Raw genomic sequence first — 15,013 nt, 5'->3', positions numbered from 1 at the left:
TATGGGTGATGTAAACCAGTGTTCTTAAACCACTGGTCCATGGACCAGTGCCGGTCCACAGAAATTTCCTGCCGGTCCACAGGGCCAGCACGTGCATCAGTGTTCTTCAACCACCGGTCCATGGTGCAATCGATGCGGCGTTATCTTCAAGCCAGCTCCCTCTTCCTAACTGATTCAGTGCACAAAGCCACGGGCAGTGGCTCCTACGGGCATCCTGCGACTGAAACGGAAGCCTTCTCTCTGACGTTGCAATGTCAGAGGGAAGGCTTCCAGATAAGGCACGGGATGTGCAAGGTGCAATTAGTACTATTATGGGGGCGGGGTCTGGGGTGGAGATTGGGTAGAGATGGGCGGGGTCTGGACCACGACTTAGCCCCGTGTTCCTCAACCGCTGGTCCACAGACCGATGCCAATCCACAGAATAATTCTTTTATTTCTGCCGGTCCATAGGTGTAAAAAGGTTGAAAAACACTGATGTAAACGATCTGGTATTTGTTTAATGTTTGTTCAACTGATTATTTATGTTTTATTGTAAGTCCACCTAGGTTTTAGGTGGATAATATATATTTTAAATAAATAGTTTCAAGTTTATTAGGATTTTATATACCGCCTATCAAGGTTATCTAAGCGGATTTTGCAATCAGGTATTCAAGCATAAAATGCCATGCTGCCAAAGTAAGGCCCCCTTTTATCAAGCCATGTTAGGGATTTTTATCGCCAGCTGCTGCAGTAAAAGCTCTGACACTCATAAGAATTCTATGAGCACTGGAAATTTTACCGCAGCTGCCGATGATAAATCCCCCCCCCCCCCACACACCAAACTCCTAACACGGCTTGATAAAAAGGAGCCTAAGTGAAATTTAAATATATTAAACAGGAAAGAGATTTTGAAGTGATTAGGAACACAGAGCTTATCTGGAGAAGTTTCTAATCTAATCTAATTCTTAGTCTTATATACCGAATCATCTCCTAAAAATAGGAGCTCGGTTCGGTTTACATAATTATATCGCAAAGAAAGATCCATTAACATTCATTGGAGCTGTAGCCTAAAAAGCGATGAAACATAGTGGTTTTTAAGGTTCTGCAAAAGACCTGAAGAGATAAACGCGATCTAATTTGAGGGAGGACGGCCATTCCATATCGCAGTTAGTAAGTATGGAAAGGAGTCTGAAGTTTTACTAATGGACTTGAGTCCTCTTAATGATGGGAAAGAGAGCTTATGCATATGAGTTGTTCTCGTGCTCGAAGATCTCATGTAGAGATAAAGACATCAAAGGAACAAATAGTCCATATAAAATTTCTTTATATACAGTATGAAACTGAAGGGAAACCAATGTGAAAATATTATACGGATGGGTTGGCACCTGATAAAATACATGCTTGTTTGTGGGTTCCAAAAAATGAAAGAACGATGGATATAGAATTTTACCTGCATTTCTCAAGATTCACTAAAATCTGTATAAAAAAATTAAGATGCCTATCTAGTGAAGCTGAATCATAGTTACGTAGGTACTGGCAGAGAAAATATGCTCTGCTCCTGCTTAAACTGTCTGGTCTTGGAGAAACGCAGAAGACCGATCTCACTGTCGACACCAAATCATTTCTGAGATGGTGATCTCTTCTTACACAGATGGCTGAGTTGAAAATGGTGCCCTTATAAGTGATACTATCCAAACCTTTCTTTTTCCCTCTCTTTTAAGACCCTCATCACGTTTGTGAATAAGCATCTCAATAAACTGAATTTGGAGGTCACAGAGCTGGAGACACAGGTAACATCTGACACATCAATGAGCGATTGCTTTCCTATCAGGCCTCTAAGAACATAAGAAGTTGCCTCCGCTGGGTCAGACCAGAGGTCCATCGCGCCCAGCAGTCTGCACCCCTGGCGGCCCATCAGGTCCATGACCTGTTAAGTGGTCCCTGACTTTTCCTATAACCCGTATCTACTTCTATCTGTACCCCTCAATCCCCTTATCCTTCAGGAATTTATCTAAACCTTCCTTGAACCCCTGTAGCGTGCTCTGCCCTATCACAACCTCCAGGAGTGCGTTCCATGTGTCCACCACCCTCTGAGTAAAGAAGAACGTCCTAGCATTTGTTCTAAACCTATCCCCTTTCAATTTCTCCAAGTGCCCCCTTGTACTTGTGGTTCCCCAAAGTCTGAAGAATCTGTCCCTGTCTACCTTCTTTATGCCTTTCAGGATTTTGAAGGTTTCTATCATGTCTCCTCTAAGTCTCCACTTCTCCAGGGAGAAGAGCCCCTAGGAATCTTTTGAGTTTTACCCATTAATACTTAACCTCTGTTTCATATTTTTATTTTACAAAGTTACTGAAGTCTTGTTGGCTTCAAATATTTCTTAGAAAATAATGACGACTGGTTGATATGTTTTCTTATATTGGTTACGATTTTGCGTTTGGGCAGTTTCTCTTCTTTTGTTATCCACCTAGAACTGGAAGGTTTTGCAGAATAAAAAATACCCCCCCCTCTTTTACGAACGCATAGCGCAGGTTTTGAGCGGTGGTAACTGCTCCAACACTCTTAGAATTCCTATGAGCGTCGGAGCAGTTGCTGCGTTCGTAAAAGAGGGGGAACAGTCATAAGTGCGCGGGACAAAAGCCGCGCCGATATTAGAGAGCAGACAATTGAGCGCAAGACTCGAGCACGCCGCTGAAAAAGTTTATTTTAAAGAGCTCCGACGGGGAGTGTGAGGGGGGAACCCCCCCCCCCGTTTACTTAATAGTGTTCGCGCTGCGGTTGGGGGTGGTTTTGGGGGTTTAGGGGAAAAGTTATGTTTTCTGTATAATGTGGGGGGTTATACCCCCCACGCCCCCGAACGGCAGCGCGAACACTATCCCCCCACCCACCCCCGTCGGAGCCCTTTAAAATATTACGGTAGCGTTGGAGTCTTGCGCACAATTGTCTGCTCTCTATGGTCGGCACGGCTTTGTCCGTCACGCTTTTGTCCCGTCACCGTTCTGCACACATGTCTAATATCAGGTTTCTCCTTCAATATGTTTTGGTGAATGGTCCATTTAAATGAGTGAAATTGTAAAGCAATACTACATTATGGTCTTCTACATCCTAGGTGATAAATGCGCATCATAGATATCCAACACCTTCCCAGTAGTGGTAGGCTTTGGGTTCTAGTAGGTAAAGGCCGTCTCCACAGCAACCTGGGCATTGTTTTTCACTTTTCCACATCCTTTCGTTCCTTCTCCCCCCCCCCCCACCCCCTTAAAGAGCTTGGCAGACAGTGGAAGCCACTTCTGATTTCCTGTTTGGTTAAAACATCCCTAATCCTGGGATTGTCTCCATTCAATCCCAGTAAATTTATGCGCATATAAAGTGGCATTTTAAAAAGGACATACAAACTGGAATTGAGACATTGAGGTCGGGACATCTCAAGCTCTGCCTCTATTTTAGAACAGGCACTGCCAGCGTAGAATTTGTTCTAAAATACATGGAGAAATGGACTGTTATGTGCCGGAGAAGCATCCATTTTAACATTTTTATTTATTTATTCAATTTTCTATACCGTTCTTCCAGGGGAGCTCAGAACGGTTTAAATGAATTTATTCAGGTACTCAAGCATTTTCCTCTATCTGTCCTGGCAGGCTCACAATCTATCTAATGTATCTGGGGCAATGGGGGATTAAGTGACTTGCCCAGGGTCACAAGGAGCAGCGTGGGTTTGAACCTACAACCCTAGGGTGCTGAGATGGTAGCTTTAACTACTGCACCACACTCTCAACAGGTCACAGGCACATAATTGTGCATATTCTGAAAAAAAAAAACCTAAAACTTTTATGTCAGCTATTTGATAAACACAAACATTTATTTTTTACAAAGCTGTCAGAGTCCAGTATCTCTCACAGGATTTGATTTGGAGGGAGGGGGGGAAAGGTGGGGAGAGAGACGAACCACTAATGGATCAAGGCGTGACCTTCCTTAATCTCTCAAGTGGCGCGCTGCTCACCTCGAGCACTTTTCTGAAACCTAGATGTCTCGGGTAGCAGGTTGTAAATCCCGTCGATTCTTTTGGACACAGATGTGTATTCCCCTTTTGAAATGAGGAATACATGTTTATTTTTTTAGGCCTGCTCTGGTCTCGCCTAAAACGTGGCCAGGTTGCCAAATGCATTTTTCAGTTTTTGACTTGTATATTCCAGCATTGGTGTTCTTGTCTATCTAAATGCAAATTTATATAGGTCTAAAATAGTGTTTCTAAAGTTAGCGCCATAGGCACACATGTTTACATTCTAAGAAGGCAGTGTCAGAAAAGATTATTGCTGCTTGTAAATAAGTACTATTATTTTAATTTTGATTAATTTCCTTTACAATTGTTTAATTTGCCTGAATTTGTTATATGTTGTAACAATTAATAAATTTAATTAAAAAAATAAAAGTAACATTAAAGGAAGCCATAAAAACTATTTCAATAAGTAACATATAGAAGCATTTTAGAAAGGACATCACAAGTGGATGTCCATCGCACCTGTATTTTAGAACAGGGTACAGCAGAATAACATCTATATTTTAAAACAACCACACAGACGTCCATGTGCAGCAATAGCCTAATGGTTAAAGCAGAAAACTAAGAGACAGGTCCAAGTCCAACTGCAGCTTTTTAAATTATTATTTTTATTTTAATTGTAAGCACTCCAAGGACAGAAAAATACCTACTGTGTCTTCCTTTATCTCCATCCAGTAGATAAATAACTACTCAATCAGAGCCCCTTTCTATAACTTGGATGTGACAAGTACGAAGGAGTGGTCTAGTGGTTAGGGCTACAGCCTCAGCATCTTGAGGTTGTGGGTTCAAATCATTCAAAATGCCTCAATTAAGCTTATAACCAAATCTAGAAAGTTTGACCATGTAACACCACTTCTTAAAAATGCACACTGGCTTCCAGTTATTCATAGAATTACGTATAAGCTTTGTATAATTATCTTCAAAACCCTCTATAATAAGACTCCTGCTTTCTTATTTAAATTATTAATTCCATATTCTGTAAAGAGAATTTTAAGATCTAATGAACAAAACCTATTGACTATTCCTTCGTTGAAAATTATAAATACAAGACGACAATTTATTTTTTTGGTTACTGCACCACATACTTGGAATGCCCTTCCTATATTTTTAAGGGAAGAACAGGAATTTGGAAAATTTAAAAGTAATTCAAAAACATTTCTTTTCAAGGATGCCTTTGAAAACTAATTTTAATATCCTATAACCCCATTAAATTTTATCTTATCATATTTTGTTATTTTGTTAACCTTCTGTATTTTTCCCTTAATGTTTTCTCTTTACTTTAAAGATTTGTATTTCATTCCTCCTTACCTAATGTTTTGAGTATGTTAAATTGATTGTAATTTTGTATTTTTTTTTAAGTACTTTTATTTATTGTATTGTCACCCAACAAATGTAATTTTAAACTGTACATCGCTTAGAAGTATGATTAAGCGATTAATCAAAAAACTTATTAAACTTGAAACTTCTCCTTGTGACCCTGGGCAAGTCACTCAATCCTCCATTTCTCCAGGTACATTGGCACGTAGCAATGTCATATTTGTTATTACGAGTGTGTAAAAAGCAATACCGGAAAAAAAAAAAAAAAGGAAACCACGTCCCCAACTTAGACATGTGACTCATTTTCATCCTTAGCTCATGTATAGACCATTTGTTTGTGCTTTGATTCCAGTTTTAATGACACTAGAAAGCAAATGAGGTTTTGACACTGAAACATTTTGGGCCTGATTCTGTATAGAACGCCAATATCAGCGGCCGCCAATCACGTGTTGATCACACATCGGCGCCCTATTCAGAATCCTGTCTACACTCCCGGATAGACGCCTTAAATGTAGGCCAGCATTTTTTTTGCGTCTCTTGCGTCTATGAAGACACATACCAAACGCTTAAGCCTGCCAAGGCCACTTCCGGGCAAACCCACACCTCGCCTTGGGCCTGCTTAAGCATGGGTATGTGCCTCTGTGGATGCATTACAGAGGCCTAAAATATAGACATCCTGCCTCGGACGACTTCTTTTTTTAAAAAAACATGTATCCTGATTGGCTACCAGATGGCGATAGGACACCTACCACCACCTGCAATCGGGACGCGCGTTTTTAGAATCAGGCCCTTTGTGTTATGTGGATAAAAAGGGCACACACTTAGGAAAAACTACTGTGTTTGATGCATAAACTCTAAATTGTTCTGATTTCTCTCAGTTTGCAGATGGTGTGTATCTGGTACTACTAATGGGCCTTTTGGAAGGCTATTTTGTGCCTCTTCACAATTTCTTCCTCACTCCGGATAGCTTTGAGCAAAAGGTAACTTTAATCCATTCTTTTATCTAAATAGATAAGGAAATGGCCACTTTCTATAGACACACTAAAGTTATAAAGAGGAATAAACTATATAATCTTACTAGCAAAGCCTAAAATATATAGAGAGAGTATAACCAGAAAACAAGCTAAGCATATTAGCAATTATATCAACAGAGACTGCATAAGTTTCAAATAGTGTAGAAAAAAGATCTCAGATATCTTGCTCCAACTTCATGAGACTGAATATATTTTATATATAGGAGCTTCTCCAGTCATTGGTCAAAAAAACTCCGCTTTAAGAATATCACTCTACTGCAGTCTTCAAAATAAATTGCAGAAATGTGTTTTTAAGCATAGTTTTCATAGACACAATCCCGTATCATTCACAACTCACAACCAAAACAGTTGAAAAAAAGGCAAAGTCCCGCTATATTCTTTATCTCTCATTCACAAAAAATCTCAACAGCGGCCCTGTTTCGCCTCCAGCTTATCAAGGGCTGCGACATTAATTCTCCATTAACAGTCTTTGCCAAACACAAAATTATTCACCCTCATTAACGGATTGCACCAAACGGCTCAAAACACAGAAGATATATAGATATGAACCCTGTTTTAGCAACATCATTTTGCCACGATTGTTCAGTTGACTATATTAGCTCAGTTGGACTATTGTAATTCAGTTTATTGTAGTATTAGTAAAGGTAATTTAAAACATCTACAGCTGATACAGAATACTGCAGTTTGGCTGATTTTTAACAAAAATAAATTTGAGCATGTCTTGCCCCTCTTGAAATCACTATATTGGCTTCCTATTCAGTCAAGTTCAAATGTGCCCGTCTAGTTTTTTAAATATTTTATGGACAATAGCTGATCACCCGGCGTTGCCCAGATATTTATTTATCCTAATCTTCTATTACTCACACTGTTGTACTGTCCCTGAATCTCTAGATGTAGTAGCTCTATCTCTCTTATCCTGTAGTCGGGCCTTGCGCTGCTGTACTGTCTCTGAAGCTCTAGATGTAGCATCTCTCTCTTTCATATCCTGTAGTCGGGCCTTGCGCTGCTGTACTGTCTCTGAAGCTCTAGATGTAGCATCTCTCTCTTTCTTATCCTGTAGTCGGACCTTGCGCTGCTGTACTGTCTCTGAAGCTCTAGATGTAGCATCTCTTTCTTTCATATCCTGTAGTCGGGCTTCGCGCTGCTGGACTGTTTTTAGCCTTTAATTGCACTTGGCCAATTGCCTTACGTTTCCTTGGAGACATTGCTACAGCTATGACAGCACAGCACAGTGTGACATCATTCCCTAAGCTTCACACAATTGGTCAAAGCAGCTCCATCTAAATAAAACACGTCACCCCCCTTCTCACCCCCACAGTATTTTCCCCAGGTAGTAAGTGATATGTATACCATGTTTGGTTGAAATCTGTCCATGTGTTTCAGAATTATGCTGGAACATATATACATACATACACACACATACCCCCAGAGATACATCCGAGTTTATATAAATATAGATTGGGTGACTCAGTTATACCATTGAATGTAGGTCTGCCACGACAAAGTGGCTGTAGATCTTCTACTGCTTATAAGCTGTCTTACTCTTTTCTATTTACTCCTTTATGGCATGAATTACCCATCAGTCTGGGATGAGGCACCCATAAAGATAACTCCCAACCCTAAATCAACTTGACAAAATTTATTTTAAGCTATCCCAGGATCCCCTGATGATTTATAAAGAATTGTTAAAACTCTCCTACTGTTGAAACAAGTTATTGTTTGTTGCTACAACTAGTCCCAGCTCACATGCTAGATTTCATACTGCAAATTGAAATTGTCCGACTATTGTAAGGAAGTCTGTGCCATACTGTTAAAAGTACTTTACCAATCGCCTTGTTGCAGAAATAAGTCCAACACATTTGTTTGATTTTCATACTATGTATAGAAATTGCCTTATGAAGAATGTGCCCATATTGTTAAAATTGCCTTATCTCATTGCCTTACCCCAGCTATCTTATTGCTAACTCAAAATATGTATGTCTTATCTTACTTGAAGACCTTACTCCAAGTAGCTTCTCGCTAACCTATATTATGTATGTAAACTTGCAACCTGTTCTGGGCTCTTTTAGGAGGACAAGAAAGAAAATAAATAAATAGATTAGATTAGATAAATAAATAATGTATAGGAAGTCCTATTTTAGATAGAGCATTGAAATTAGAATTGAGACATCCAGGTCGGGGCATATCCAATTTCAGCAAGTATTTTAGAGAAACATCTCCTGGCAGAGCCTTTTTCTAAATTGCATGCAGGAATGTACACGTATGTCAATTGGGATCTTTTATATGAAGTTCACTGCAGTGTCCCCCTGAGGTGCCCCTCTGCTCTGCTGGGATGTCTGTGTGGCCAGTCTAGTGCAAATGTTGGCCCCCTCCTACATCCCAATGGTCTGTTTTGTGCATTTTTCTTTTGGACGTGTGTTCTTTTTTTCGAAAATGGTTCAAAAAGAGCACATCTGAAAAATGGCCATTTTCGAAAAAAGAAAGCCAAGATAGACATTTTGCAGTTTTGGAAATGGGCATTGTTTGGTACTGGATTTTTCTGTGACTTCTGTAAAACTTCCAAACTCAGATTTGGACGTCATATCGAAAATCCTCCTCTACATTTCTTATGCTGACATTTGTCTTCGTTCTTTTGCCAGGTTCTTAACGTGTCCTTTTCATTTGAACTGATGCAAGATGGAGGTTTAGAGAAGCCAAAACCCAGACCTGAAGGTAGATCTCTGGATTTTGTTGTAATTATAATTAATAGTGCATTGCCTTTCTCTATTCACGCTTAAATATCACATGGCTGTGCAAAACTGTTTTATGGGAAAGCTGCAGTTATCTGCGTTCAGTACCTTAATTACATGAAATCCATCAATTGGATGGAACCTATGCTTTCTCATGCATGACTAATTTTAGCATAAGAGCGAAAATCCACCATATGACTAATATTCTATATTTAAGTACCTCACGGGACGTGTCGAAGTGGAAGATGATATTTTCTTTCTCAAGGGACCCTCGGCCACAAGAGGGCACCCGCTCAAACTCAGGGGCGGAAAATTTTATGGCGACACCAGAAAGTATTTCTTCACAGAGAGAGTGGTTGATCATTGGAACAAGCTTCCAGTGCAGGTGATCGAGGCAGACAGCGTGCCAGACTTTAAGAATAAATGGGATACCCATGTGGGATCCCTACGAGGGTCAAGATAAGGAAATTGGGTCATTAGGGCAAAGACAGGGGGTGGGTAAGCAGAGTGGGCAGACTTGTGAGCTGTAGCCCTTTTCTGCCGTCATCTTCTATGTTTCTATGTTTAGAATCAGTGTATGAATGGGCACAGCCACTGTCCCTCAAGCCTGGCATTGAAGAATGTTGGTGTAGGACTGAAGTTGAGATAGACACTGAAGAATGACCCAGGATGGTTTCCCATGGTCATTCTCTACGGGACCTAGGTTGAACACTGTTACTTGATGGTTGAACACTGTTGAACACTGTTACTAGGTTGAAACTGCACTTCATGGACTTTCAGTCTGTCCTAGTACAGCAATTCTTATGTTCTTATGTGAGCCAAGTATAGGACAGTCAAGCCATTGTGACATCACTGGTGAGTTTGGTTCTTAGGCACTGGTGGAATGAGGCATTATGACATCACAAATATCAGCTCTAGAATGTTGCTACAATTTGGGTTTCTGCCAGGTACTTCTAGAGCAGGGGTAGACAATTCCGGTCCTCGAGAGCCACAGGCAGGTCAGGTTTTTAGGATATCCACAATAAATATGCATGAGATAGATTTGCATCTCAAGGAGGCAGTGCTTGCAAATCCATCTCATACATATTCATAGTGGATATGCTGAAAACCTGACCTGCCTCTGGCTCTCGAAGGCCAGAATTGCCTACCCCTGTTCTAGAGAATGAAACGGGGACAGAATTGTCATTTTTTAAGAAGAGAGTAAGAATGGGCACAGCCACTGACCCTCAAGCCTTTTATTGAAGAACTAGTATTTTAGCCCGTTACATTAACGGGTGCTAGAATATATGACTGTGTGTCTTTATTTCTGTCTCTCTCTCCCTCCCGCTGTCTGTCTCTCTCCCTGGCCCCCTTTGTCTGTCTGTCTGTCTTTCTGTCTCTCCCTGCCCCTGTGTCTTTCTTCTTTTCTTTCTATCTATCTGTTTCCCTGCCTCCTATGCAGCAGCATTTCTCTCCCACCACTTCCCTGTGCAGCAGCAGCATTTCCCCAACCCCCCCTTTCCCTTCCCGCGGTCTGGCCGGCTCCCTTAGTCCCTTACTGACCCTCAAGCCTTTTATTGAAGAACTAGTATTTTAGCCCATTACATTAACGGGTGCTAGAATATCTGACTGTGTCTTTATTTCTGTCTCTCTCTCCCTCCCGCTGTCTGTCTTTCTCCCTGGCCCCCTTTGTCTGTCTGTCTTTCTATGTCTCTCCCTGCCCTGTGTCTTTCTTCTTTTCTTTCTATCTATCTGTCTCCCTGCCTCCTATGCAGCAGCATTTCTCTCCCACCACTTCCCTGTGCAGCAGCAGCATTTCCCCTACCCCTCCCTTCCCTTCCCACGGTCCCGACTAACCTTCCGATTCCAGCAGCATCTGCAGCACTCTACACACTGCTGCTTCGGGGCCTTCTACTGGCCAGCAAATCAGGGCAGTAGAAGGCCCCGAAGCAGCATGTGTAGAGTGCTGCAGACGCTGCTTGAATCGCAACGGGAGCAAATAGGGGGAACGGTGGCCCTTTCAGCATTTCCTGATGTTGCATTTATCCAGTTAACACTAGGGTCATCTAAATCACTAGAAATTCAAAAAGCAAAAGCTCTGCTAATAACTAAGGCCCTCTTTTACTAAGCTGCGGTAGTGTTCTGACACTCATCAAATTCTCTACCATGGCTTAGTATAAAGGGAAGAAAAACGTGTGTTAAAACACTGGGTCCGACTAAACTAACAAAATGGAGGACGAAAGACCTCGGATGGTTGGTGCATGGTATTCGATCTCTGTTCAGCCAATTATAGATCTCAAAGAAACACCAGGACAAACGTCAGGGGCAAAAGGCAATTGGGCCAGTTTTCTTGCTGAACAATGTCATCGGAACATTTTAGAATTGTGTAAGTTCACATTTCTGTCGTCTTCTTTGAATCTAAGCCGTACAATTTTTATTCAATTCCAGATATCGTCAACTGCGATTTGAAGTCGACACTGAGAGTGCTTTACAACTTGTTTACCAAGTACAGGAGTGTGGAATAAGGAAGGCGAATGTTACTTAAAAAGGACAGATGGCAGTGAAACAATCCTTAACACTACAACTATGACATTTTCAAGTACTATTCCACTATATGCTGACATGTGAAATCCAAAGGCGCATAGCCGAAAATGGGGCAATTATTTCTCTCTCTACCATGTGTGGTGTCTGAATCCGGTGCACAGTTTGAAAAAAGGAACACTGAAATAGATTTGTGTGATGTTTTATGTAAGGTAAATGTTTAGCAGGAATAGTCCCATCGCTTCATTTTTAAATGGCCGGTGTGTTTTAACAAGATGTAAACATGACTCTGTAAGCACCAGGCTAGAAACTATTTTTTTTTTTTTTCACCCTGCTTGGACCGTGATTTCTGCCCCTGTCACTGGAGACTCTTTTTTTTTTTTTTGGCAATACTTGTGTATGTGTTTGATCTTCCATCTTTTCACTGGTTATCTTCAAACTATCCATCTAACAGTGTAAGCCAAATTAAATATTTTATTTTGGGCACAGAAAGCTGGGAAGAATATGTGGATATTCAAATTCAAGGCTTCTCGACCCTCTCCTGGAGGCATACCTCGCCAGTCAGGTTTTCAGGATTAGCACAATGAATATGCATGAGATCATAAATTTGCATTTCGCTGTGGTAAGCCTGCGTGTGCCAGTCTAATTCTATATATTGGTGATGAGAATAACAAGAGCATAAAGCCTGCACATGCAGGAGCTGATTTTAAACTGCATGCACATCTTGCTTTGAGATTGCTACTTGCAAAGGTAATCTTTCACTCGTTGAGGTGAGGTAGGGACTGTGCATTTTACTCAGTGTGATGGAGTAACATTTGCATGCTGCTCAGTTGATTCTGTGCGTGACACTGCACTTTTCACTAAGGAAAGGTGACATCCAGCGAGCGAACTTTCTAACCTATTCCTAAAGTCGATTAGTTCCAGCAACCTGTGAATGCTTTTTTTTTTTTTGCTAAAATATTATGCTTCTGAAGGGGCTGAAAGGCTATTTATATCACCAGGAATGGGATCTTTTTAGAAAAAAAAAAAAAAAAGCAGCATAAAGACACCTTCACATGTTGACTAAATGAAAACCAAAAAAAAACTCTGTGGAGTGACGATGTTCCTAAATGGACTTTATTTGAAAGTATCAAAGTTCCAAAGGTACACTTAAAAAAAACAAAACAAAAGGAATTGACCCCAAAATATCCACAAAGAAGGAAATCCAGAGAAAACCAAAAAAAACTCTAAATGAAAGCTCCTTGTCATAGTATTTTAACAGGTTGGCCTAGAGCATCCTATAAGGGGGGTCTCTAGAATCTATTTTGTACATAGCACCAGATAAAGACATCTGGAATTACTGAGCACAGCATCGGTAAAAAAATTTTTTACTGAGTTTACAAAGCCATATAGCCATGAATATTGTAAGACGATCTAAACAGATTTTCAGGTCCCAGAATATATATATCTTTACAATAGTGTTTGTGAAAGTTTAGCATCTGATAACTTAGCACTTAAATATATTAAAGTGATTTATGTAGCCTATAGTAATAAGCAACCATATTAATGATATAAGGTAAATATAAATATATATAATTTATACTATTTTTATATGTACATGTACGTCCAAATGTACAGAGATAACAGCATAAGCTTATTAAATCAAAGTACTTTTTTTTTTGCTGCTTTATGAAAAGAATATTTTGTTGTAGGCAACATTTCTAGTAGAGTGGTCATGTTCATTTTATTTTTAAGCTTTAATTTCTGAGGGATTTTCCATATACGAGTGCCGTCGATGGAACTCCTTAAGTCCAACGGTGGCATGTGGGAAACGGAAACAGCTGGGTTGTTGTTTTTTTTTCCAGCAGTTCCTGTCTCTCACATACCATTATTGGACTTAAGGTGATCACATTTAGTTATATCTGACTTGTCGTTGCTACTATATTGATGTGGTCTTCCTTTTTACGTAGCATGATGTTGATGGAACCATGGCAACTCATAAATACTTCTGGCTGGCACAAATAAATCTCTCCATATTTTTACTTCTCTTTCAAGGGAACTTTAATGAGGGCCACACTGTCTCCAAGTTACTTCAGCTGAACCATTGCGTAACTCGTTAATTGGTTTCTGGGAGACGTAATTGTAAAGCACTGAAATGCCTGTGTGGGGGCTTTTATAATTTAGCTGCTATATATCAGACAAAATAGGAAGTATTTTCTCACTTTTATACATTCTAATACCTAGATTTACTAAAGGGCAATACCACATCAGTATGCATTAACATGGATCTATTTATCACAGCTTCCCATTTTCTGCACTGCAGCTTATTCACTAACGATGCTCACTAATGCACTAGCACATTTTAGTAAATCTGGCCTTAAGTGATTTTATTAACAGCACTGGGTTTTGCATTTGTATCTTCAGTGGTTTGAAACATAGACCCTAATATGCTTATCAACATTATTCAGCCATTTCTGTCGCTTTAGAATTTTTTTTCCTGCAGCTTTTATTAAGAACTGACAAATATTTTATGGCTATATAAATATATATTTTTAACATTTTTTTTTCCTAGGGAGAGTATTAAAGGGCACGTATAATTTTGCTCATCACATGAAACTGCTTTCAAATGACACTTAGGTTTGAATTTTATCTTTCCAACTATATTTTGCAAAATGTATCCTTTTTATAGTCTTGAAACTCTTTATTTATTGTGGCATTTTATCTTTGCATTCCCATTTTTATTTTGTGCGTCGCAGAGTCGAGTCTCCTTTTGCTTAAAAAAAGACAAAGCTTGGAACACAGCAGGCCTACCACACACGCGTGTTCTGTTGAATGGGGCCACTGCTTCCTGTGTTTTTAGTACACACGTTTGCTTACCCAAAAAAAACCTAAGGGGCCCTTTTATTAAAATGCAAAAAAGATTTGCACTTACAATATGACCTTTGCGTTTATTGTAACTGAATGTTCCTTGCAGTTAACGGAGATGCACTTTAGGCCTGATTCTTGTAACGGCGCCTAGAGCGGCCAGTGCCTCCAAAAAACAGCGCTGGCAGCGTGTCGGTCACGCATAGGCATCATTAAAAGAATCAGGGCTTAACGTCTTCCATTACCAGCACCTATGTTTCATGAGAATTATGTCTACGGAGGTGCGTAGTAGCACCTAAGGTCATTTCTGACATAAACCACGCATACTTTGACCTTAGGCACCGCTGTTTAATTGTTTTGGTTTTGGTTTGTTGTTTTTTTTTTTTGCAGGCACCCAAGGGCCTAAATTTCAGTGGTGCAAATGGCCACTAAGTGTGATTCTCTTTTTTCAGAATTGCGCTAAGTGCTGGTCTTCTAGATGCCATATATAGAATTGATGACGGGATAATCGTGCGCCAGACACCAGCGTGCCTAC

The 15,013-nt window shown here is 40.2% G+C and overlaps 1 protein-coding gene across 2 annotated transcripts in view; it reads left to right on the top strand.

The window, feature by feature from the left end:
* The window catches only part of PARVA (parvin alpha), a 115,919-nt gene extending 103,201 nt beyond the window's left edge, over nucleotides 1-12,718 (top strand). For both annotated transcript variants that reach the window (XM_033928627.1, XM_033928628.1), the window contains exons 10-13: nucleotides 1,701-1,769; nucleotides 6,230-6,331; nucleotides 9,025-9,097; nucleotides 11,542-12,718. In XM_033928627.1, coding sequence (XP_033784518.1) covers nucleotides 1,701-1,769; nucleotides 6,230-6,331; nucleotides 9,025-9,097; nucleotides 11,542-11,618 — 321 coding nt within the window. In that variant the 3' untranslated portion in view covers nucleotides 11,619-12,718. The remainder of the gene's footprint in view (nucleotides 1-1,700; nucleotides 1,770-6,229; nucleotides 6,332-9,024; nucleotides 9,098-11,541) is intronic.
* Nucleotides 12,719-15,013: the final 2,295 nt, after the last annotated feature.

The sequence above is a fragment of the Geotrypetes seraphini genome, chromosome 19 (genome assembly GCF_902459505.1).
Source record: "Geotrypetes seraphini chromosome 19, aGeoSer1.1, whole genome shotgun sequence".
NCBI classification, from domain to species: Eukaryota; Metazoa; Chordata; class Amphibia; order Gymnophiona; family Dermophiidae; genus Geotrypetes; species Geotrypetes seraphini.
Note: the sequence above shows the minus strand (reverse complement) of the source record. Positions and strands in the feature narration are given on the sequence as shown.